General features: G+C 41.9%; 1 protein-coding gene across 2 annotated transcripts; it reads right to left on the bottom strand.

Annotated features, from left to right (window-relative positions):
• Positions 1–455: 455 nt before the first annotated feature.
• Positions 456–21,102, bottom strand: LOC125715961 (solute carrier family 2, facilitated glucose transporter member 5-like). 2 transcript variants are annotated; one of them, XM_048988127.1, is made up of 12 exons: positions 20,884–21,102; positions 15,212–15,310; positions 12,584–12,744; positions 11,519–11,643; positions 9,289–9,434; positions 9,062–9,194; positions 8,308–8,495; positions 8,076–8,186; positions 6,881–6,982; positions 5,792–5,867; positions 2,712–2,839; positions 456–1,172 (listed from the first exon to the last, which is right to left on the bottom strand). In XM_048988127.1, the coding sequence occupies exons 1-12, from the start codon at positions 20,926–20,928 to the stop codon at positions 933–935; spliced, it is 1,554 nt and encodes a 517-aa protein (XP_048844084.1). In that variant the 5' UTR covers positions 20,929–21,102; the 3' UTR covers positions 456–932. The 2 variants fall into 2 exon arrangements, with proteins under 2 accessions (XP_048844084.1, XP_048844085.1); XM_048988128.1 differs by having other exon boundaries at positions 456–1,083.
• Between the last annotated feature and the right edge of the window lie 6,394 nt (positions 21,103–27,496).

Raw genomic sequence — 27,496 nt, 5'->3', positions numbered from 1 at the left:
GTCGGGTATACCTATCCTTATGGGGACCGCTCATTCACTTCTATGGGAAAAATGCTAACGCTAACTATGACAACCTTAACCCCCACCCTGCCCTAACCATTACCATAAGCAACCAAGCAAAATGCAAGAGTTTTTGCATTTTTAGTTTTTTCATAGCAGTCACTGATTTTTATAAAATAGAGTCTTCCCTTATGGGGACCAGAAAACCGGTCCCCATAAGGGGGAAAAAAATGGATATTTATCACTTTATTGGGACATTGTGTCCCCATAAGGATAGGCATACCCACTCACACACACACACACACACACACACACATACACACACACATAAAGAAACACTTATAATCCAGAAACTAATCTGAAAGACGGTTTCACATTCAGATTAATCTTAAATAAGTTAAAGACATTTTTTTTATGAACAACCAATGCAAGGCAATAGTGCATTCAAATCCAAATGGATGAACATACTAAATTTAATGCAAAATTATTTTCAGAATTATAGGATTTCCTTCTACAATGATTATAATTATAGTTAAGGCGTGTAGTAGGACTCTAGAATATTCAAACTGGTATTAGACGGAAGACTCCCTTACAAACAGCAGTATATGATCTTACAGCACATAATATTTGAAATAGTGAGTCCAGAAACGCCCTGGGTCCATAATGCATGGCTTATACTACAGTTATTCTACAGAATAAACCGTCATGGAGGTCAAACTAGCCTGGTTCAGGGATGTTTGAAAACAGCGTTCCAGTTTCTGCAAAGGTAATGTCCATCACTGAGATGGAAAAGTCAAGTCTGGAAAAAGGCAGGTGACCAGATGATTGCAGATGGACTTGAAACCATTCAGATTCATTCTGTCCATATACAGCCTTTCATGATAGTCTATCTCCACCTCAATCTTCCATCCTCTTCTTTTTGCCCCCCCCCCCTAGTCACCTAGGATTCTGCCTCGACTCGCCATCGTGCCATAGCCGTTCAAAGCCACCATCTTCAGCTGGCCCGTGTCGTCGACGGGTTGCCTGTCCATGATGCCGTTCCTGGCGGCAAACATCTGGCTGATCTCCACGAAGGTCTTGTTCCTGGTCTCCGGGATGATGAGGAACACGTAGATGGCCACCAGTGCACAGATCCCAGAGAAGAGCAGATAGCAGAAGGCGCCCACAGTCATCTACGCATGAGGAATCCCCGACTTCCCGTTAGTCAAGCCACACTTTATTTAGCCTAAACTTTGGCACTGTTCACTAAGCTACACTTCAACTGGGCACATTTAAAACACACCCATAATTAGGAAGTTCTTCATATATATATACACTATTAAGGAGAAAATATTTCTAAAGCAAGTAATAACAGAAGTCATAGAAGAAATTAACAGTTCGCTGAATCATCTCTAAATTCAAGTATTTTTTTATCGATTGTCGGTAGATCGTATGCTTTATTCAGCTAAATTACCTAATAAAGGAAGGTAAAATCTTATTGGTCTTAAGGTGTATCAGGTTAGCTTGCCCAAGGTCAGCTAAGGTCAGTCACGTGCACTTGGACCTTGAATAGGTTTTATGTCCTCTCTAATCTTCCAGCTTTTTTTGTATTTTATAATGTAATGTGGTTAATAAGTTTGACAGTTTCAGGTCCACTTGCAGTTAAGGTTTTTAATAATGCACGTCCTTTTTAAGGCAGTTGAGGTTGCTCTATAAAAAATAAATGTGTTTGAACTGAACTCAATAAATTTTAAATGACGATAAAGAAAATGAAATTAAGTATATTTTAACTGCATTATTTCCATTTGGTAGTAAGGTATTCTCTGATGATCACTACACGGTTTCCTGAGTTTACCTGTGTGGCTTGCAAAACAAGGATAATTATAAGCGTATTTAAACTCAGATCATAAAAACAAGACCGTCTTCGGTAATGAGACCCCATTTGTTCTGGAAGTGAACCAACTTACCACAACAGACCAAGTCAGATCTAGTGTTGATCCAAAACTGCTAGTACCACAAAAAACCTTCAGCAATCGATTTCCATATTCCTATGTAGACACTCCCCAAGTTACGATGATCCAAGTTACGATACTTTGACTTTACGATGGTTACTTTCAGTACATTATTCAATAAAATACATGATATTTAACACTTCATTAAAAAAAAACAGGTTTTGTGTTAATAATTTTGTCCAACTGTAAGTTTGCTAATGTAAGTGTTCTAAGCATGTTTAAAGGTAGACTTGGCTATGATTTGTGTTAGGTTAGGTGTACTGTATTAAAATGCATTTTTGCCTTATGATATTTTCGCCTTACGATTGCTTTGTCGGAACATGATCCCATCATAACCCGGGGAGAGGCTGCAATATGAGTCATAGACAAGCAACAAACATCAAAATTGGCGACACTAGAAAATATTTTATACTTTCATTTGAGAGTTTAAACCTGCATCTTTTATTAACAGTACAGAAATCTAAATCTCGTGCTCATATGATCACTTCCAGTGAAATTCTCCCAACGCAGAACTTCAGTGACCTTCTAAGGAACAGATTGCACTTGACTGAGTACAAGGAACCTCCTAATTCTATGATTAGGCAGCCTGGGAAGAAAGAAAGTGCAGCGTAATCCTGACCCAAGGCTACAGCGCACAGATGGACAAAGAACTGGACACGTTCTAAAAAGAAGCCCCCGAGCACTAAGGCTAACAGCCAGAGAACAGAGGAATGCCCTCACCTGCAGGAAGGGGAAGACAAAGCCGACCGTGAAGTTGGATACCCAGTTGAGCGAGCCGCCCACGATATAGGCGGCGGGTCGGTGGGACTGCCTGAAGAGCTCGGCCGTCATCAGGAAGGTCACGCCGGCTGCAGGGAGGCGAGACACACACCTCCTCACACCTCACCCTCTGTAGGACATGCATTCCGCAGGTACGGCTACGTCCAGAGATACGACGCACTTCCTGACGAGGTCAGCTTACCGTTTTAGGTCTAGACGAGCTGTGGGCGGAGACCTTTTTATTTATTAGAGCAGCTGTCCGATGATTTCCAGGCCTCAACACCGACAGGGTAGCTTTTACAGCTTAAACATACCTTGTACTGTATACCTTGTATACCTTGTATACCTTCTATACCTTCTATACCTTCTACATTTTCTATAGATGTATTTCTGTATTTTCTATATTTATCTATAGAGCGACCAGGTGTAGGTCTACACTTCACTACATGTTGTACTTGTCTTAATCTTGAATCTTTAATAATAATTTTTGCCGCTTTTATTTCCCATCATATCTATACATCTTTATAAAAACATGTACGTGTCCATTTAGATGGGGAACGCCGTGGAGACTGAAGAGAACGTCCGCCTAGACTTCGTTTCTCTGGAAGATATCCAAATCCCACTGTCTTCTACATTAGTGTTTCCCAATCCGGTCTGTGGGGACACACACACTGTCTATGTTTTACTGGGATGGAGCAAAAACATGGACCGTCTGTGGGTCCCCGAGGACCGGACTGAGAAACACTGTTCTGCCTCATGCTGTTTTACTGTTAACAGTCCTTCACATTGGCCCACTGGCTCAGAGTAAGTTTACTGCCACAACACTCCAGGGTCATCAGTTGCAGTCCAGGATTTCACTCTGACTACGTGTTTCATTCCCAGAGAAAACAGACATGAAGTTCAGCTGGATGGGAGACTCAAATTTGTGTGTCTTTCCTGGCAACGATGCCAGACAGGCCAGGAGACTCAAGGAATGGTAGAAGGTACCGGAAGTCTGATGCTTCAACCCGAGAACTTTTTAGTATTTATGTGTATGTGTGTGTGTGCCTATGTGTGTGTTTGTGTGTCGAGATTCGCCTCACTCATTTGAGTTGGTAAGTTGGTAACACTTTACTTGAGTGGGTGTAAGTAACCGAGTAACTCAGTTACTACTCAAGTACAAATCATGAACAGATATATAGTGACTGCATGAAATTCATGAACCGTTATGACTGATTAATGATGAAACATGGGATCCGTACGGAACTAGCACTTACTGTCTGATTAATTCATACAATAATTAAGAGTGTAATACTGGACTGTTTGTGCCCCCTCCAGTAAAGTGTTACCGACAAGTTCACACAATCTCATACGTAATCATTTCAGTACTCAATTGGCTGTCAGATGTCCCCTCCCCCCCCCAAGAAGAAATACTTAAGAAATGCTGTCATATGGAGTTGGCATTCTATCCCTAGTCAGGGTGTACTCCCTCCCCTGCTCCTGTCCCTGGATCCCCTCGCTCCTACTCCGCACCAGCAGTTGTCGAAAGCGGCTGGATATAGCACTGTGTTGACCCTAGCTTTGCGCCGCCGTTCGGACATGTGAGCACCGTCGTTTTAGTTTTATACGACTTTGATACGTTATCGGCGACATGTTGCATATTGCATAAGAATAATGCAAAAAGGCATTAAGAAACCTCCTTAAAACGTACAATATTAGGTTATGGTGCAGTAGTGAGGGGGATAGACCAAATGGCGTTATAAATCTTTAGTGGCTTAATATGTTAAAACAGCAGGAGGGCTCTGCAGCTCCCTAATCCCTTTTGGTTACACGTGAGAAATACGCACTCGCGAGGTCCTCCGCCCGGCGAAGGGGATACATAAGGATGCGGGGCGCAGATTTCATTATTTGCACGTCGTAATTGCAGACGGAGGCTTAACGCAGTCAAACTGATAAGGGGTCCGAGCTGTAATTCATCGTTCACGCAGGATTTTCTCTTAAAAAGCCACATTCATCATTGTTTATGAACAATGAGCCATAAAAATCGTAATTAAAGACATAATTACAACGTCAGAAAAAACTGAGCCGGGAATGAATTATAGATCCGTCGGAGGGCTGAATAGTGCAACAATTGTGTACTCCGCTGCACTGTTCATTCATCATTCTCTCAGGGAGATATCCTCCGCTGTGTTTCTCATGACTTTTTGCCACATAGTGCTGGAATTAGCAGTTAAATACTTCTTGTGTTATTAAATACTTGATAAATAATGCTTCTTATGTAAATACTTGAATCGTTTTCCTATTCATGTGATTAGTACCATCTTGGGCGTGGATTATAGTACTGCTCCACAATAAAACCCTGCAAGACCCTGTATCCTGTGTAGCTATCTCAGTCCCCTACTGGGGGCGCTAGTTTACTCTGGTATTCGTATGAGAGTATTAGTCTTCTACGGATTCACTATTAACTCCTGAAAATGTGACCAAACTCAAGCGTAATGCATTATATAAATGATTAACATTTATTATTCGTACATGCTGTTTGTAACTGAAATGCTAGCATATGCAGTAATTACCTGAACTGACAGGGCATAGAGTAGTGGAACGCGCGTTTTTCTCCCTAACCTGTGTTCAAACTAAATGTATCTATAAAACAGAGGAGAGGAGTCAACAATTTCACAAGTCCACCTCCAGAGGTCACCCTTTCCCCGTTTCACAGTCTACGGCAGAGACTGGGTACTCCGAAGGGCCGAACATAATTAATGGTAATTGATTATCATCACCACCCACTTTGATAATCAAGGGGAAAAGGTTGTACAGTAAGAGCCCTGCTTATGAGCAAAAACCAGCTGACCTGAAAAAAGGACACATTTACCTGCAGGGGACAGAATACACACACAAAGCAGTTTAGTTATTTTGGAATTTTAGCTCCATAAAATTCATTATTTTAATTAATTCTAGGAATGACACCGAGGTTGTACAATCCTACGAATTGCTTCGGTTAATAAATATTTCATGGACACTATGGGAAGAGGAGAATTTTACAACTATAAAAGCAGACTTACCTGGACCGATGCAGAAGCCTGCGATGATGCCAACCACACAGACCACGCTGACGTACCGCATGAAAGGCACGTGAACCTATGATCAGAAACCGAGATCATGGCGCCCGGCTTAAATCGACAGGACTAACATTTTACTCATGAGTTATGAGGGACCACAATAATTGATAATGCACAGACACGTTCATTAATCCTCGCAATTGAATTAACCACGAGCGCGCCGTGGATAAAAACCTGTACACATCTAATTATCATTTTGTGCTGAAGGTTAAAAAAGCGACGCAGTAAAAAAGTAAACTGTCATGCCTTGCACAGGAAATGATCACTTATTTCCTAAAGTCAAAAACAGGAATTCAAGGGAATATGGGGTTACTTTCTAAATTTCCTAGAGCATCGCAGGAATGATCTAGAAAGGAGGAGAATTAAAGTTTTGTTTAGGGTAGCTTCTTTGTGAAAGACAAATATCAGTCACGTCCGCAATACACATTTACGTCACTAAAACGATTAGTTGTATTTGTTTTGAATGACTGCCATTGTATGTTTGTAAATATGTTTTTTCCACATTATTTCTGTTTGTTTTGTTATTGTTTGTACATACAGTATTATCACCGAAAAAACAAAGATATATATATATATATATATATATATATATATATATATATATATATATATATATATATATATATATATATATATATATATATAAATTAAACTCAGAGCTAGAAACGTGTTGGGGCCCCCCCACCCCCGACAAAATGTCACCTCGGGACCCTTGTCCAATTTTACATGTAATTATATGCATTCCAGGGCCCCTATAAAGTGCAGGGCCCCCTGCATTGGTCAGAGTATGAACAGTGGTGCCTTAAGGGGGGGGGGGGGGGCAAAGGTAGGATGATTTCCAGGCTCCCAGAGATTTGTAACATAATTGGGTTGGTCTGGATTGGGGGCCCAAAATTTCCAGCAGCGCCCCTTAATATGAATATGCATTATCACGTATCTGTATAGATCTGGGGTGACAACAATGCGAAGTATCATTGTGTCTAAGCTTTCGGCATGAAGGTGAATGGACAGGGGCACCCACAACACACGCACCTGCAAAAGGAGGGAGAGCGTGATCCCGGCACAGCACACGCCCATGAAGCCAAAACCGCCAATCATCAGCAGCCGCCGGCCCACCCTCTCGATGGTGAAGCACTGGGGGGGGGGGGGGGGGAGCAGAGATGGTCACTTTAGGCAGCCCTCGGGTCCCTGCCAGGTCCTCAAAGCGCTCGGAAGGAGAGCCACGACGAAACAGGTCGGCTTCACTTTCCAAAATGGCATTAAAATTATAAAAATGAAATGTGATGACTTAAAAAAAGAGGGGAGATGACAGCAGAATGTATCGCTGTAATTTTATAACCTCCAGACAATCACTGTAATTTCATAACCTCATAATCTCCAGACTTCCTTTGGGTGCAATTTACCTCCCCACTGAGGGCCAATTGACATTGACAGCAATGAGCTCTTATGACTAACAGTGGGCTGGTGCCTCCATCCGCTTCTGCTGCAACACTAAATCCTGGCCAAGAAACACGAGTCGCCGCATGTGTGGCTGGGGAAGCGAAGGCCGGTCCTCCATTATGTGTGAGGGCTGTGCTGGGGGAGCCGAGAGGTTGAAACAAGAAACATAATTCTCCGGGATAGTCTGCGGTCTCTGGTATATTAGAGATAGCACTAGGGTGTCTTGTAGATCAGACCGAGCCGGGCCTGGAAAATTGTACCGGCGAAGACGAAAAGCAAAGTAAACCTAAGCTGACACGGAAAAGGGCCGAGCCGAGGATTGTTGTGAAGAATAAAAATTAGCTACCTTAGCGCCCTTTAGCATTCGCTCGCTTCAGAAGCTGATCTGAACCCTGCTTAGTAGGAGGGAGGTGACCTAAATACGGCATGCGGCTAGCTGATAAATTTTGATCTTGGTTGTCCAATAGCTATCCTCAAAGCAGCATGAATTGATGGCCCAGATTGGTACCACTTTCTTGGGGTGTTGTGTTTGCAGACAGGAGCGTTAATACAAGCGGACATTAAAGGTGCTACGGGGATTATTTTCACAAAAGGGGGCCTCCTTCATTTCTTGCCCCAAGTACAGTAGCTGGCTGTAACAGGGCAGGGAGACGTTTCATGTGTCAATGGTGGCCTTGAGGATTCTTGTGTGATTGTTCCCATGATGATCAAAACTCCTCCAAAAACACAATCACTACTGCACTACACATATAACATACACAGAACATTTAGTGTTGTAGCTACTTACCCCTATAAGGCCTGCGATGACCTCAATGGCTCCAGTTGCGACAGTGGTGTACTGGATTTGAGCGATGGGGATTCCAGCATTCTCAAAAATGGCGTTGGTGTAGAACCAGATCTAAATCAAAGTGTGGTTTTATTTGGAACTGAGCATGCAACTAACTCCTGGCTACAGAACAGCTAGGATGGGCACACTCAGCAAGACCGGATGGTTGCCTGTTTTCAGACACACCCCTCACCGCGTCGATGCCGGACAGCTGCATGCCGATGTTGATGACCACGACGGACACAACCTGCCAGCGCACAGTGACATCCTGCAACAGCTGCTTCACGGACACCGCGTCCACCAAAGAAAGGGATCGCTGCTCTTCCTGCATCTCCTCGATCTCCGACTGGATGTTACACCCGGCGCGGTACCACTTCAGTGCTGTAGGAGGCGACACAGCCAGTCGGCTTTAATGATCATCATTATAGATTTATGGGGCCTCTGCCAAGCATCATGGGACATGTAGTCTGAGGGTCTTAAGTGTGCTACTGGTGCCCACAGTACAGTTATCTTTACTGTGTATTAGCCTTTTGCAGGTTTATGTTCATGGAGGGAGACTTATTGTAAGCAGTTAGGATAAGCACCCAATACATATAATTACCACCAAATACGACGGAAGAAATTTCAGCTTTAATGAAGAAAATCTTTCACAGAGTATCTGTGTTACAATTTCAGGATCAGCAGCAGGTGTAATGGGCAGGGGAAATACTGGGCTACTCTTAGCACTAAACCTGAATTGCTTCCGTAACTTTCAAGCAGTAAAGTACTACCACCGAAAGTTAAACAGTTATGAACCACAAACTTTAAATTGGCCGATGTTGGATCTACTCTGCTGATCGACACTTTTTTTTTTTTTTTTTTTTTAAGTAGCAAGTGCACACCTGAAAAATATATTTATTCGAATCTCTCCTGGTGAATTTGTCCCCCTTTGCACCAACGTGTTTCACCTGCGATAGTGGCATGGATGTCACGTCTCTCCATCAGCAAGTACCGCGGGCTCTCTGGGAACCAGGGCAGCAGCGTCAGCTGAATGAAGGTGGGAACGCCCACCAGAGACATGAACAGGGGCCAGTCTTCCTCCTGGGGGCATATGGAGCCGTCTGTAGCCTGCAATCCTGTTAGCAGAACCCACCGCCCCACTCCAAAACCCACAGGGTCACTTTCTCCTGCATACCTTCCCTAGCATTTCGTGGAGTCCCAGGATCTGCGCAACGAAGACCCCAAGACAGATGAATATGCTGGGTATGAGTCCAATGAAACCACGCAGGTTCTTCGGGGCAATCTCACCCAGGAACATGGGCACCACACTCAGAGAAATTCCTGCGATGGGTGGGAGAAAAGCAGCTGATCCCTCAGTCTTTCCTGCTGAGACTCCAGTCAAGAGACCGGGGGCAAGATACAGAATTTGCACAGAACTAATAATCCACTGAGCAATGTCATCTGGATCCTGAGATTCTGGTAGAGCGTCCCTTGGTGAATAGGTCTATGGGGAAAGGCCAGCCAAACTATAATCTAAGAAACACCCCTAGCGACGTGTACCAAGGAGAAGTAGTGTTCGTTGGTGACCACCTGGTGGCCCAGCCACTGGTGTATGTCAGCTGGGCTCAGCTCAGAATGGCAACGAGGAATCATGTTGGACCAACCGTACGGAGCAGGGGGCAGTGCCAGATGAATTAGACATTAAGCATCACCAAAGACGCTCTGTGCCTCAGGAGGGTGATGGAGAACTTTGTCGGCATCGTTTTGTGGCTGGGGGGGTGCTAGCTAAATGTTGAGTGGTGGAAAAAAAAAACCTTCAAGAAACTTCTTAACCTGGAGGATAAACCCTCTCTCTCTCACTACTTATGTTGGGTGCTGTCCTCTATCTAGGGTCCATGTTGTTTCTACTCCAGTGTGTAATTTCCTTGGATAGGGTACCTGTGCCAGGATGGGCATCTGGGGGGGGGGGGGGGGGCGGTTGAGGGGCTACAAGATTTATCGATGCTATTTGTAGATGATGTGCCTTTGACCTCTTCTGACCTCTGACACTCACTTGAATGACGTTTTACCAAGCGTGAAGCATCAGAGATGATAATCAGCACCATATAATCCAAGGCCATGATACTCTCTAAGAAAAGAGTGTATCGCTCCTTTCAGATGAGGGGGAGAGTCCGCCATCAGTGAAGGTGCTGAAGTACCTTCGAGGTTTGGTTCACGAATGATAGTAATAGGGAACAGGAGATTGACGGGCGGATCAGTTCGGGGACTGCAGTTTCCAGGGCATGGAAGACGGGCATTTTGTCGAAGTGGGAGTTAAGTTATAAGGTGAGACTCGCCGTTTAGCAGTCAGTCTATGTCCCGGTTCTCACCTTTGGACATGATCTGTGGGTAATGACCGAAAGAACAAGGTCGGCAGTACCAGCAGCTGAAATGAGGTTTCTCCTCAGGGTTGCTGGACTCAGTGTCTGTGACAGGGTGAGGAGTTCAGAGATCTGGGGGGGGGGGGGGGGCTGAAATAGAGCCACTGCTCCTACAGATGGGGAGGTGGTTTGGACATCTTACAAGGATTCCACCTGGACGGCTCCCAATGGAGCTGCTCCGGCACACTGAGGTGCAAACGTCAGGTCCAGAAAGTAAAAATCCAAGATTTTGCTTCATCCAACCACTTGAGTACTCTGTGACTGTGAATCTTTATACTCGTCTGCTTGGTAGAAACAAAAGTTTTACTTTTTGGACTTGAACTTTCCACCTCGGGAGGTACATCCCACAAGGGAGGAGCAGCAGGAAAACCTCAGGACACTCAGGGTTATATACTGGGGAGGGAAAATGACTGGGTGATGATGATGATGATGAAAGTAGTTTAATTTGGTGTAATGGCTCAAATACCATCCATCCATCCATCTATCCATTTTCCAAACCGCTTATCCTACTGGGTCGCGGGGGGTCTGGAGCCTATCCCGGAAGCAATGGGCACAAGGCAAGGAACAACCCAGGATGGGGGGCCAGCCCATCGCAGGGCACATTCACTCACCATTCACACGCACGGGCAATTTAACAACTCCACGACGACATGGGGAGAACATGCAAACTCCACACACATGTGACCCAGGTGGAGACTCGAACCCGGGTCCCAGAGGTGTGAGGCAACAGGGTTAACCACTGCACCACCATGCCGCCCCCCTGGCTCAAATACAACAATGTTAAAAGAATAATTACACTTGAGTATAGTGCAAAATGTTTTTTTTTTGTTTTTCTTATTCTGTACTTCAGAAAACATATGTCCGGAAAAATATCACATATGTAACACCCGCTGCTTGGCTGCCACCAGCATGAAGGTGAAGCATGAAGCAATTTTCTAGACACTTCCGTGAGTTATCAGTGATCACTGGTCTATTAAGTCCCATCTAGGGGTCATGTGACTGAACCTGAGTGTATTCCGGTAATGAAGCGGCCAACGATGATCATTTCTGGTGAGCTACATATCTTGCTACAGCCCATCAGCGTTCCGCCAAGAAAGACCAGCACTGTCGAGTTCACCAGAGTCCCTTTCCTGCAAAACACACAGAGTCTGCAGTCATAAACAGGACACACTCTATTAATCTGAGGTGCTTTATTGTCAGGATGAGCCCGGCTTTAATGTAAAAATGTAGGGGATTGACTTTCCATGACTAAATCAATATGTAAGACTACCAAAACTCGATGGAGCGTCCTGTCAGCTAATAAATCCGAAAGGGAAGTAAACTTTACTATCACATTTGATTTGTTTCGCATCATACTCACCTCATATGCAATAACATTAAGTTGGGTAATAATTTAATAATTATGCTTTCAAATATTATATAACTTATATTCATTTCGACATTTTTTTTTTTTTTACAAAAGTGGGATAAACAGAAAAAGTGCTATAAATAAAACCCAGACACACAAACACACACGCGCGCACGCACACACACAAACACACACGCGCGCACGCACACACACAAACACATACTATAGGCTGTCCCCAGGTTACAAATGAGATCTGTTACCCAAGTCTGTCTTTAAGTCAAATTTGTAGGTTAGTTGGAAAAAGTACACCAGATTATATAATAATTATACAGTAAACAATAAAAGTAACTACATACAGTACTGTAGCTCAAGCTGACGAATCGCTGATGCTACACAATGTTTTCACAAACGTCACAAAGTAATGCGTGCGTTCATTTTTACGAACCATTCTATTTAACCCCAACTTTTAGCATAATAAGCTTTATGGCAGTCTGTTGGTAAGCACGAGTTGTCCGTAAGTTGGATGTTCTTAACCAGGGGAGTGCCCTTGCTTTCATTCTTTCAACTTTTTTTAAAATCGAACACCAGAAGTCCAAATGTCATCGAGTCCTATCATAACCTATGCTATTTGGAAAACCATTAAAAACAAAAAACAACAGGGATTTTACCTCAAATGTGCACCTGAGATGCTGATATAGGGATCTACAACAGCATTGCTTTACCTTCCATATTTGGAGACCAGCATGCCAACCAGCAGAGATCCCAGGAGACCCCCGATGGCAAACACAGACACGGTGATGGAGTACATGAGCGTGAGGGTCTCCTCGCTCACTCCTGTGCCGCCTCGGCTCACAATGGTGCGATTGTAGAAGTCCTTAATGTACTAGTTTGGGAAAAGGTCAATAAGAACATAGTGCCAGCAAGAATTAGAATACTGACACTTTCTCAGAAAGGAGTGGAATGAAACTTCACTAGACATTATAAATCTTTACAGTTTAAAAACTTGCTCCATTCACTGCTTCTTGCACGTATCCAGGTAGTAAAATTACGAGTATGAAGCCCCCTCCCAGCTGGCAAAATGTACAAAGCAGGGCCCCACCCCCCAAAATAGGTGAAATCTACTAAGGGATCCCTTTAGTCAGCAAAATCTACTGCGAGGAACCTATTGAGTTGCTAGACCCCACAAAAAATTTATTTTTGGCTATGAGTTTTTGTTGCACCGGGTCCTAAATGCAGTACGGTAGTTACAGGTGTGGTCAGGCGCGCTGTAAAGGGGGGAAAGTTAGGACGATTCGAAGGGCAGCTTGGTTTTTCCATACTTAGTCTGGGTGGTCTGTCTCTGGGTCTGGTTTCTGAATCCATTTCTAGTCTCCTAATTATCTTTTTCTTTTAATCTGAATTCATAAAATTTTTTCCTCGCTCTGATCTTTGATTCCTTCTTTGATTTCTAGTTTTACTTTAAGTGTTCCTGTTAGCCGATCCTCTGACCTTGCTGAGTTCTGTGACCTTGACTTATCCCCTGAACCCATTTGCACGTAGCATCTTGGGGGCAGAGGCTCGCCTACTAAAGAGGACAGAACTAACAGGCAGAAAACCAGACAATGTGGGTGTTTGCAGTTTTTGGGTATGCCCTTTGGACTGACAGCGCACCACGCTCCAAGCCTCCTTAATGAAGCTCTTTGCTTTCACTCAGTACTGCTGTTGTGACAAATTTGAAATAGAAGCAAATGATTTTCTACATCTATCCATGCAACAAACCAGCACAAATGCAAGTCGTAAAAAAACACAGCTGTCTCAGGACAAAATCTCACCATTAGAGCAAGGATATTATTACAAAGTCACATTGAAGACATTGTCTCTTTCTAAGCTAAAGATAGTGTTTCAGTTCCTAAAATAACATGCTGATTCCAAAAGGCTACCCTTTAAAAGCTTCATAAATCACTTCTAATTTTTTTATACTTTTTACCCATTTAAATTGATTCATTGTTCTGTTCGCATGAAAAAAGTGAAAGATACAGTCAAGCGAAAAATCACAGGTCATGTGACCTCTCCGAGTCTTCCCATGTGACTTTCGCTGCTAGCCCTTCAGCATTTCCAGGTCAAGAACAAATTAAGATTTGACTGCGTCAGAATATTCATACATTTCTATTTCCTATTTGTTCAAGGAGGGGATCAGCGTGTTGCCAGTAATAAGTTATCAATCCGAGTTCTCGTGGTTGATCTGAATGGACTGAACAATGTCTAGTCTGTCTTCCAGGGCTTTTTCTAACACTTCAAACCGTGTGACTTACTGGCAAGAAGTTAAATATCTCCAGGACATTCCTTGGATTTTTTTCTTCAGTAACAAGCCAGATTGTTATTCAGGGCACTGTGGTTGGCTCTCTTGCTCATTTCCTCCATGGATGACCAGTTCAATCAAAGAGCAGACATTTACTCTGACCCTGTAGAGTTCCACACTGCTCATTTAGTTGTGATTGGCTTGTGTGCCTATTTGTTGACTGTTGGACTGTAAGAGAGCAGGATCATGCCAGTTCTCTGTATATTGGAGACTTTTTTCCACTGCTTGAAACATCTTTCTGTGGAAGGTCTCTTTACTATCCAAAAATGCTAATTAACACCTAGCTGGAAACAGTTCAGCTGAAGATAGACTAGAAGATGCAGTGAAGTCCCACACACACCTGGCAGGATGTGTGTTGTATGGTTTCTCCCCAGTGGTTTGGAAAAACACTGGCTGAACGTCATTAAAAATACATAGAACAAAATTCCATATTCCTACATAATTAAATAAGCGGCATCGCGTGATGTGACTTTTACAGTATGAGCTGTGACCTCACTAGCAAACGATGTTGTGTGGAGATTGTACTAAAATAACCTTAACATATCCCAATGATGCACGGTGGCTATCAGCCCAGTGTAAGCAAACGTAATATGTCAAGTAAGATTAACTGCTGCTGCTGTCACGGCATCATAAATCAAATCTCGTGAAACATATATTCACTCAACATAAACAGTTCACACTTGAGATCAACTTGCTTTGCTTCCTTAATGTGAATAAGAGGATGTGATTTTCTCTTGTTCTAGAATTTTTAAGGGATGGGATCTATTTAGCTCTATTTCAATTTCAGCGTTGACTAAAAAATAAAGAATCCATTGTATTATAAATGCACATTTTAAATGTGTCGGTGTGTGTTTATAAATACAAGATAAGTAAAAAACATAATGCAGATGAAAAACAAAATATATACAAATAAACACTCCATCTGAAAGTGATGGTTCAGACTCGGCCTCAGCGAAATATATTACTGCATTTTTTACGTTGCTGCTAAATGTGACTTTGGGAGAGTACTTACATTGGCTGGCGAGTTCACGACGGCCAGATTGTAGCCGAAGAGCATGGAACTGCCGAAGGAGGAGAGCAATGCCACTGCCAGCAAAGACGAAGTGAGACGCTGTAAACACAGCAGCACCGTCAGGGGTCCGACAATCATTAGCGACTCAGAGCCTATAGATTTCTCCTGTGATTTGATACGGAATTTACAAACATACATCTGCTTCAAAGTAAACATTAAGCATTAATAATTGTCAGAAATATGTACAACTGGGAGCAGGGGAGAGGTTAGAACCAAATGACTGGAGCTGTTGTTATCAATTAGCTACACCTGACCCCCGTTATCCTCAATATGAGGAAACTGGTGTATTCTCTGTTATTTAGGCTGGTATATGCTTACCTGTTATCAGAATTTAACAATCAGTATAACTTTCAATTTTCCAGCTAACTGTATCTATGCAGGAGTATGATATGAACATCAAATGAATCTGTAAGCTGCACTGTGACATCTGGACATTTATGTACATGTCCTGTATATATTAAATTGAAGTTACGCTGCAAGTCTCAGTGATAATGTACGATGTCGAATATGTTTAGCTGGTAAAATTGTATTAACACCTAAAAGGAATTCACTGCTCTAAACGTATATATGCTATTTTTACAGGAATGCAAACAATTCACAAATTCACAAATATGGACCGGCATATGACTTACTTTATGATTTTTTTGCGTGTATTTCACATCACATTTCTTAAACTGTGCCAACGGCTCAGTTAATTCAACAACTTAAGTGGTTCTGTAACTTTATTAGCTATTGATTAGTCAAACAAGGTGCACTGATGGTAACAGAGAGGTGCGCTTCATAGTTGCTGCAAATCCAGGGGCGACTTGACGAGAGATTTTGAAATATCTGAAGTCACGATTTCACACCGACTTCACCAACCTAAATAACATAAAGCTAGTTTTGTTTGGGGTTTTTTTTAACACAGCACTATATTATATGTAAGATATAAATACAGTAACCAGGATGAGAGGTTATCAAGCATTAGGAGGCTTTCCAAACATTTTAAGGACCGGACACATTATGATGAATACCTCCTGTCATGGTCGGCTACATCTCTAAGCTGCCATTCATCTTTGCTGCAAAAGGTCAAAGGTCCAGATCTTTTGTGCCGCAAGATACATCACAGCCATGTGCCATTACTTAGAAAACTTGTGATACGATCTACATGCATTAAGACTTACTAATCCTCCACTTCATGCTAAAAATTAAGCCAAAATATGAATATGGTATACTGGTAGCCTACCGTACTGGATTTGGCTGATATCGTGAGAAGTGAATCTTCTCATAAAAACCAATAGAGATACGGAGGAGGACCTGACAGATGGTTCTGATCCATAAAACCGAGAGCTTGATTAATGGCGTAAAAGCTATGATGCTTCACCTCCGTGCTAAACAGGAAACAAGACCAGTATAATAGCACAACATTAGCACAGGCAACGCACAGCACATTACAGCGGGTTAGCATTCACTGTTTTATCGAAGCAAGCAAGGTGACCGACTTACAATAGAAAATAAAATGAAAGCTTAACTTAATCAATATAGCATCCATTAGAAACACATGCAATTAGACATTAAACAATGTCTGGATTAGCCTATGAAAATCTACGGGGATGGTCCTGAGTGTGGTGTTCGGAAGCCTACAATATTCTGTCAGAGACAGAGAAAACTAATAGCCTGTTCTTGAAATTAGTTACTACTTTTGTGACATATTTACATCCTGCAGTTATTGCCTAAAGTGTTTTAGGTACAATCCTACGTACGATTATTTTTCAAGTTTGACAGAAAGATATTAACCTCCATTATCCATCCATCCATACACACATGCCTCCATCCATCAGCTCCAATCACTTATGGACCACAAAGATATTTTAATCTTTAATTAAGCAGACCAAACACTTTCAGTGTGAGCCATGGGATATCTCTTGAATTTTCCCTTGAAGAAACGCAGGGTGGAATTTTGACGGTCTTGGCTATTAAATGACCTTCATCAGAAACTGAGAATGTGACCATTTTTGTATGAGCAATAGCCGACCGTCTGTATCATTTGTCATTTAATCCTTTAGTTGCAGCCTGTAACGCATGATGCATAAAATGAGATGTAGCCTTTCCATCAACGGCTGTGACAGCGTGCTCTCCACAGGGGGAAAGGACATTTATCACTGGTCATAATGGGAATTACAGTAATATACATGAACAGGAACTGTCCAATCAGAGATGCTGGGCAGTACAGGGAATAGGGTAAGGTACAGGCTTTGGATAAGCTGATCACGAGCGGTCACACATGCCCTATCCATGGTGCAGTTTATGTTCACCAGCAGGGGGTGCCACTAGAGATGTTTGGCCCTATGAAAACATGCCATACTGGGCTCCCAACCTAGACTAAATCAAATCCTGACAAAGATATGAGTACAGTGATATAATTTAGCAAGTAAGAATGACACTGCTGCTTCTTTTCAACCCGAGCTGCGTTTCCCAAAAGCAGAGTTGTTAACTAAGTTAGCAACTTACAAAGTTGGAACCATGCAACTGACTGGCTCTAACTATGACAGTTGCTATAAGGAGCTGTCGGGAATAGCACCCCCGGGTCTGCACCTATTTTCTGACTAAACTTGAGACAGATTAGTCTTTGATGGGGACTCGTGATTTTGGACAGTTGAAGGAAACCCACATCGACATTGAAGGAACACGCTCCCGTTATGCCAGCAGAAACCAACCCCAGAAATCCGGACGTGAGAGCTCACCATTCAGCCCACCGAGACCCCAATCTTACAACACCCTCCCAGCATCAGCCGATTATTCAATTATGTAGGAATATGGAATTTAATTCTATGGATTTTTTACGACGTTCAGCCAGTGTTTTTCCAAACCACTGTAGAGAAACCATGTGACAGACATCCTGCCAGGTGTGTAAGTCTTCACTGCATCTTCTAGTCTATCTTCAGTTGAAATGTTGCCAACTTGGTGTTAATTTGCATTGTTGGATAGTAAGGAGACCTTCCACAGAAAGATGTTTCAAACAGTGGAAATAAAAAGTGCCCTTGTGCTTGGAAACCAATCAGCGACTGGGTGACCTGGTACCACACCTGCATCTTTAATAACTGTAACAAAGATTAATCTGTTTGCATAGAAAGTCAAAAGGTTTTATTGCCGCTTAAATACTTTCCTGAATAAGTTCCTTAATGTCCATAATCCTTTGAGCAATACTGCCTGCGACAGGTTATGTCACTAATGCCCCAGCCTGGTTGCATTTCCAGTTCATTTACAGATAATTCCAGCTGATGTAGCATACCTGACTTCACCGTGGAGAGGATCAGATGCATCTGTATTAGATTTATATGCCTAAAGATTAAAGGCAAAGCTTAGAAGCTGGAGGGTACAGCACAGTAAGAACATGTACAAATTCATAACCGAGTAGCAGTGGTTGGAGGATCCTTTACGGTTGTCATGGTTGAGCTTAAAATTGCTTCATAAAACTGTTAGGTATAAGTGAGTCTGGCATCAATCGTTGTGTTATAGCCTGGCCTGATTCACTCTTTACAGAGAATTTATAAATCATCATAAAGAATAGAAATGTTATAAATATGACTGCTTAACTTTTTTGTTGAAATTTGAGAAGAAACCTTTAAAACGACTATAACAATCAGAACAAAGTTTGTTTCGTCAGCATTATCACAGATAACTTTAATTTGACCCACTTGTAGTTGTGCACATCTTGCTTGGCTAAAACCAGGGATCTTAAATGTTATAAGAATGTGATTCTAGCTAACATGCAAGCTGTTTGCATTCAGACAAAATATGTAATGTCACGGACTCCAGTGGTTTCCGGCACGAGGGCATGGCATCGTGCAGGCGGGTAACAGAAAGCGGACGACCCACTGGAGGCTCAGAGGACAAACAGGGATTTATTAACAAACAGAAACACTAGAAACACTTATAAAACAAAAACAGACCACGAGGGGTCAAAAGTAAAAGGGGAAAAACAAAGACTCACTACAAATGGGGCAGGTAACATACAACAAACACCAAACAATGAACCACACCAGGGAACTGAACTGAGGCATGGACTTAAATACAAAGGGGTAAGGAGCCTAACACAGGGCAGGTGAGACTAATAACGAGGGTCGGGAAAACAGGCCACAGGTGAAACTAATAAGCTAAAACATGAGCCTCAAACTAGGAAACAGAATCTAACAATGGGGATAACAGACCAGTAAAAACACAATCAAGGGTACAATGGCAAAAAAAACAAAACCAAACACAAATCAAAACATAGCGACTAGAAAACTGATACAACTGAAACACAAGGGAACAAAATCTACAAAAACAGGAGGTGAGAATCGAACACGCGACAAAGGGATTTGCAGGTATCTACATGCCCAACACGTTGAGCCATACGGCTAACAGGGCACAGAGGAAAACACAAAGACTGACAGGAGGGACAGGATGGCCAGCGACACCTGCTGGCCAAATGGGGAAGGGACACGAAAGACTGGGAACAAACAGCTGACCCTGACAATTTAATGGTTATATATGCCCACTCCTCTATATTCTGTCTGCTTTAACGGTACAGGGTGACTGTGGGGGCTGGAGTCGATCCCAAGAGGCATTGGGCACATAGTAATATATGTGTAATACAAAATAGTGAGTTATGAGCAGACGTCATCAGCCCTTGGAATGGGAAGCCTGTCCAACATGAATTATTCCACAGAAACGCTTATGAAAGGTGCTAGAAAATGTGACTTCCAAATAAGTTGAGTTATATCCAATTTTCAGGCAGTGTAATAAATGAATTGCTTTACTACAATTATTATCATTGTCATTGCACAAGATCACGCATTTAGACGAAGAGTTAGATTAACTTGTGAAAACACTGTCAAATTTTTAATTTAAACTCATTTACTATTACCAGCTTCGATGTGCTGTAAGTACACTCTGGGAAAAGAGTACCAATTTGTACCTTCGCTTGTCACTGGGTTTGTACCCTCAAGGGTCTGCCAGTTGTGTCCTGTAGCTGTAGGCATATATATCTTTTTAGGTACAGAAATGAACGATGAGGAATATTTTTGTATACTATTGGGGGTATATTAATGTTGTTTGTACCTTGGGAAGTCCATTAAAAGGTACAGAATTGCAAGGTACAGTCCCAGTGACAAAGGTACAACCTGGTACCCTTTTCTCTGAGAGTGTAAAGACTATTAAGTACTTTCGTTATTCGACACTTTGAGTGTTTCCATTACCCCAATGGAGAGATGTACAGTAAATAAGCACACAATAACATCTGAAACGTGTATATTGCTACTTTAATTGGTTTTTACAGCGCTTATTAATTACAAAAAAATCTGCAATATGAACTCCTCTGGATCGCCTAACAATTAGAATGGAACAACTGGAACAATCATACATTAATTGTTCTGCACGATAACACCAACACGCCATCAATATAAACATCAATCGAACATATAAACCAGTAAATCAACTCGTATAGCGATAGCAGTCTTTGACAACATTGCCTGCGCACTCTTCATGTATCACAAATGACACATTCTTTATGAATACAAATTAATCCAAATAAAATGAATTCATAAGCTGTAAAAGAACTATTTCGTGTTTACGACTTTCTTAGGACTTACCCCTGAGCATTTCCCATAAGGTTGGAGTAGCAGTTCATCGGCCATTTACTACCAGCTGCCCTTCTTAAACAATACAGAAGTTGAAAAAAAGAAAGCTATGCATTTTTTAAGTCTTTTTATGCTATTGCGGTACATACGAGTTGCAGGCGTGGTTCTGCGTGACTGACACGCATTAGAACCTCCCGTGCATTTCCCCGCTCCTGCGATCGCCGCCGAGCGCTTGGTAACAATATTCCTCTGCTCCAATTAACATCGTGTGATACGAGCTTAATCACATGAGGGAAGGCAATGTGATTTGGAAGGAAAGGCCAGAAATCAGGCAGCTTCGGTGAATTTGCTAAGGCTTGTTCCCGTCGTTATGGTGTGCGAAAATAAACTGGCAATATTTGGGCGGCTGTGAGAGGATGTTACAGTTATTTACTGAGTATCCTAAGTACTTATTCGTGCATCTTTTCAACGCTTTATAAAAATTACTGTTAGTAAACATTACCAGAAGAACAAAACCACTTAAGATGAAGAATGCACATGGTGCATTGGGAATACTACATCTGGGGGTGTGCCACAAAGTAGAATTTCTTAGTTAGCTGGGTTAACTTAAACTAGAAGTCAGTATCGTCCTATATGAGTTCAGGTAAAGAGCATTCATATTGAACAATCCTGACTTCTAGTTTAAGTTAACCCAGCTAACTGAGAAATTCTACTCTGTGGAATACCCCCCCCCCCATTCTAGAGAAAACAAAACAGAAAGTTTTATATTTAATATAAAAATAATTATCAATTTAATGAGAACCTGGATTAAGTACCATTAGACCAGCCTGTCTACAGAACATAAGTATTGGACCAGTTAGAGGAAAGAACATTTCAACTTGTGAGTCTGGAACAACATTAACCGTGCAAACATGTGACAGGGGGCCTTATGGCCAGAGCGGATGCAATGCAGCAGCATGTGCTGGTACAGGAAGGTCACTGCTGGGGGGCTCCTCAGCACAGCAGAGTGCGGATGACTGGGACAAAGACACTCTTTTCACTGGGAGGTTGGATGATGCAGATGTTGCAGATGTTGTGTACACTGCCAGAAAATAGGGTGCAGCCCTGGTACAGTTTTGTTCCCCATGGTACAATCAACATTAACGTATCCCCAATAGTACAAAAATGTTCCTCAGAGTCCATTTCTGTACCTTAAAATGTACATTTACCTACAGCTAGGCTACAATTGGCAAAACCCTAAGGGTACAGCCCCAGTGACAAGTACAGTAATTGTACCCTGAAGCCCAGATGACAATTGAAGAGCAAATTTCTCACTCAGGCCACAGGATACGTTTTTTGGAAATTTCAAGAAAGTTCTTCATTGGATTACATGAGGACTGAGCGTGTTTTTGGTTTGCAACACTGTAATATATGATAAGGAAGCCTGACTTGAGGTCATTGGCGGTCTCATCTCAAGCACAACAAAAAACAGACTGATCGAGTTTTGGAAAATTGCTCTTCAGTTGTCGCAATTGCTGTTGAAGGTTCTTCCAGTCATGTACTGACTCACATAGCGTAAATACTTGTTCAGCCATAAATATGTCTTTTAAAGAAATTCATTTTGACTTTAATTTCTCAGTTAAAATTTATCAAACGTCATGTGTATTTCATAATATAGCGTAAATGCTGTATTTCATCATTCCCATACGGAATACATGATTACGAAATACATATTAGCTACAGATATATTTGTCGTCGATACTGTATTAACGCTGGACTCAGTCGCACATCAACAAAGATGCGTGTGACCGCTGAGCGTGGATCACATGATCACAGGCCTCACCAGCGTGTTGGGCCTGCAGTGTTCATATGGCGCCTGCTGCAGGCCCTTTGCGTGGTATATAATCACCCCAGATCAGTAAGTCATGGGACTCTTACGTTCTGAGGTTGTAAAGGGATTAGGGAGAATTAATAAAGAATGTGCTTAAAAGCACAGGTGTGCCATTTGGAAACTTTTGGTTTGACTGAAACATTTTTGTGAGTTCGATAGGTGCCCCTTAAAGAATATATTATAGCACATTAGCGAATAATATATTAGTCATGTTCTTACAATACCCTAGTTGTTTATTCTTATGGAGCATTACTCATTAATAGTCATTTTTACATGTTTAATATAATGCTGTTTTAATTCTAAACTTGTGTGCATTCTGTTAATCAATGGCATGCCAATATGGACAGAAAAGCAAAAAATAAATCACAAATACCACCATAGATATAAGGACTGATTATTTCTATGAATGAATGAATGAATGAATGCTACATTTACATAGTGCTTTACAGAGGGAGGGGGAGCCACTTTGACCACCACCACTGTGCACCACCCATCTGGGTGATACGACAGCAGCCATTCTGCACCGGTACACAGTAGCTAAGGTGGTGAAGGGGCAGCAGAGAATTCACCAATTAGATATAAGTGATGATTAGGAGGCCAGATTTGATGGGGCAACAGTGGGCAATTTTAGCCAGGACATCAGGGTATGTAGCAATGTAATAACTCGATAAAATGTAACAAATTTTCAGCACATAATGTGATGTTATTACATAATGCATTGTTACACACTAAGCATAATGTAATAACTCGATAAAATGTTACAAATTTATAGACTACATTATCATTTTATGTTGCTGCATCACTCTGTTATTATTATCATCATCATTGAATTTGTTACATTCTGTCGAGCTTTGTTACATTGTACTGCCCCCCCCCCCCCCCCACTCTTGGCCAAGGATCTTTCATTTATGTCATCAGAGAGTCAGGACACAGACTACAGGGACAGGCTGCCGAGTCAGTCATACCACCACCTCTTCCAGCAGCAACCACACTTTCCTTGTTGGTTTGCCATCTTAATACAGGCTGTTGACCATCAAGTGATGCCTTACCACTGCTCTGTGGTGTTTGCGGAACTCATATTTTACAGCAGAGTTTATACTCATACATTAAAAAGTCACAGTCTGGAACTCAGCACAAATGAAACCTTAACTTAATCACTATAGCCAAGACGTCTGATTGGTTGGTCCCACTTCCTCTAGTTGCTTGGATCCACCTCCTGTACAATTTGATTGGTTAACTCTCTCAACCAATCATTTTCCCTTCTCCCCTCAAAAGATTTTTGTGAAAGTAAACATCCCATGATGCTAGGATCATCTCAAACCCGTGCAGGATAAATGGTTATAAAATGAAGAAAGCTGTATATCAGATGAATAGAGCTGTATGTAATTAAATAGCATTTCTGGCAATTTTATGGCAATGGTCCTGAAATATCATAGTAAATGATTATTGGTGTGTCTAAGTACCACTGCAGACAGTTACTGTAATGTTCATGCTGAACTGAATGTTAATATGAAGTGATAGGATTATCGTAGCGGAAGGCCTGCCGTTCAACAACAACAGGGCTATCTCATCTGTTTTACAGTTGTTTTGCTCCTGTCTCCTGGTAGCTCTCTATGGCCTCTGAAGCTTCCTACATTCCAGGAATTTCATCGTGCCTGAGCTCCAGCTCAACAAGCGGCAAGCATGATGTTCCGCGGAGACAATCAGTGTTTTGTGCTCCAGACCATTGGGCTCAGAAAAACAGCATGAGCACCAACTCTTCTCTCAAATCCTATTAATATTTGTTGTCTTTTGCTGTCTCCAGATCGAGTGCAAAAGGAAAAAACATACATTTACCCACATATTAAGCATGTTGCTGGTAATAATTTATTGACTTTTTATCAATTTCATAGACGAGTCCAATATGTTTTAGCTATTTGTGACTTCAAATCTATGATCGAGGAACACAGCTGGGTAACACTTTGCACAAGAAAACTTAGTAGCTGAGTTACTACTCAAGTAGTACAAATCATGAACAAATATATTAACTGCATGAAATACATGTACCATTACAGTATGGTTGAGTAATGAACATGGGCTTAGTACTTAACTAATACTTAGTTTATAGTTAATTCATACGTTAAGTAAGAGTGTACTACTATATTGTTCGTACCACCTCAAGTAAAGTGTTACAATTTAACATTATAATATTTTTAAATTAGCAGTAACACTATAAAAATATAAACAAGCATTTCTTCTTTTCTCTAAAAATGTACTTATCACTTGTTGCACAGCTAGATGAACACCGTTCCCAAACCGCTCCTCAGGGGTATCTCAGACATTCCATGTATTTGTTAAATTTCACCACCAGCTCAATTAATTACCATAAGTTAAATAACTCAATGGGGTATTGATTAGCCTAACAAGGTGTGCTAGTGCTCATGTCAACAAAATACACGAGTGTATTGATGGTTACTGCAAGTACCAGGGTGACTTTAACAGAGACTTTGTAATGGCTGACACAATTTGACAGATATAATATCATAGTTTAACATGAAGTTGAAGATCATTTAAATATAATTTTCCTTGACTGCTTAAAGTATTTGCACAATTCTTTCACCACCCGTCTCATTTTTACTTATACGAAAATGTTCTGAGGGCAGAAGGAAAAATAATTGGTTCAGAGAGGTAACCAATCAGATTGTAGAGGAGGTGGGTCCAAGCAACTAGAGGAGGCGAAACCAAGACATCTGATTGGTTGTTCCCACCTCCTCTGGTTGCTTGGACCCACCTCCCCTGAACCATCATTGATACAGTACAACTGAATCTCATGGGTACCATGAAAAAATTTCTGGCTGAGCTGAAGCACGCATGAGTACCCTGCAATGGGGCACAGAGGGAGGTATTTACAGTTAATTCAACACAAAAGAACACCATTGGGTTGGGTATTTTTAGTGGTGAAGCGGTAACACCCTCTCCCACAGAGATGCATGGGATCTGGAAGCTTGCAGATCTCTCTGCCCTGGTAATGAGGGAAGGCGTGTAAATCAAACGTTTGACACTGCACTGCATGCGGAATAGTAGGTGAAGTAAGGGAGTATGGAATAGTAAGTAGAGTAGGTAGACAAAGGATTTGTCTGAATGTTTTTATCCCCCATAGTTTCAGAAGGTCACACCTGATTATCCATCCATCCATCCATCCATTCTTCCATCCATCCATCCATCCATCCATTCTTCCATCCATCCATACATCCTTCTTCTAATTGATTATCCTAGTCAGGGTCATGGGTGGAGCCGCAACCTATACCAGTCGACGCAAGCCACAAGGCTGGATGCAATAGACACGGACTGTATAGTCATTGATCTTCTTCATCATCAAATATTATTTTATCTGAAGAGTAACAGAAATGATTTGCAATTCTACTTAGTCGCCATGCAAGGTTTTAAGCACAAGGTTACATGCACACCCTTACATGCACAACAAATAAAAACACAGCACACTTTTAAGGAAAGAGCTGTGTGAGTTTAATAAGCTTCATAAGTAGTGTGGTACAGTCTCCAGATAAATTAAAATTAAGATTCATAAACGCGCCACCACGACCATTGAGTACGCAGGCTGCCTGCTCCCCACTCATTAGTATTGCTTAAGTTAAGATAGGTTGTTGACAGATTCTCGACACATTTACGTATGGTCGATCATTAACGATATTCGAGGAATTTCTATGATTACTTGGGCTACAGGAAGCTCCGGGATTAAGAATGTCTGACTTACGGACAACTCGTATGGACAGACTGCCAGGAAGCCTAAAACATAAAAATTTGAGTTAAATACAACGGTTCATCATACTGTAATGAACGTACTAACTACTTAGTGATGTGAAAACATCGCATGGCTTCGGCTAGAGGTGCACAGATATTGGTTTTTCAGCCACTGAAGCCCTTACTGTATTAGTATGTACTGTATGTATGTACAGTATGTACTTAGGGCTGTTTCTGGGAAGCAGACATCTTCTGAGAATCCGCCATCCATGCTCTCATCAGTCCCACAGATTCGGGGGATGTCCGGTTGCCCGTACCGATAGGTCCCGCTAAGTACATTTTGCAAACTCGGGGGGGGTCCCTCTGGGCGGGGTTCCTCGTTATATTTCACAGATGGGGTGGGGGGTGGTGCTAATTTCGAGGGGGGTTTAAAACCCATTATTTGACTATGTGGCTACATGCCTGGCTCAGATCCATACAGAATGACGTCCCGGTTTGAGTCCAAATGAACACTTTTTTAGGGGTAAGAGACTGGCTGAGGGGTTAGGATAAGGATTTGGGAATCTCTCTGTGATTAATCTCTCTCATCCTCCTGGGGTTTCCTGTAGGTCCAGCTAGACCCACCTTACGTTCCAAACATATGTTCTTCTGGCGAATCGGTTACTACAAAGTGTCCTCAGGCCGTCGCTCCCCTGGTCACACCCCTAAGAGGACCGACTGTGATAAACCCATGACCATCACCAGACACGCAGAAATGAACTTCATGAGGTTCTATGCGATTTCTAACTAGACATTAATCAGAATCACCACTGATCACAGCACATTGTCGGACGGTCTTTTTAACAAATCGCAGTATATTCTGTCCATGTGATTTACAGCATAGGAAAAAAAAAACTAGATAAGACAATAATCTCTGGTGCTATCAGTCACTAAAGTCAGGACACTCAAAAGACTCATTAACACTCACTAATTTCATCTAAATAATTCCTGGATCTCGTGAAAAACTTCCCAAGACAC

Source organism: Brienomyrus brachyistius, chromosome 20, assembly GCF_023856365.1.
Source record: "Brienomyrus brachyistius isolate T26 chromosome 20, BBRACH_0.4, whole genome shotgun sequence".
NCBI classification, from domain to species: domain Eukaryota; kingdom Metazoa; phylum Chordata; class Actinopteri; order Osteoglossiformes; family Mormyridae; genus Brienomyrus; species Brienomyrus brachyistius.
Note: the sequence above shows the minus strand (reverse complement) of the source record. Positions and strands in the feature narration are given on the sequence as shown.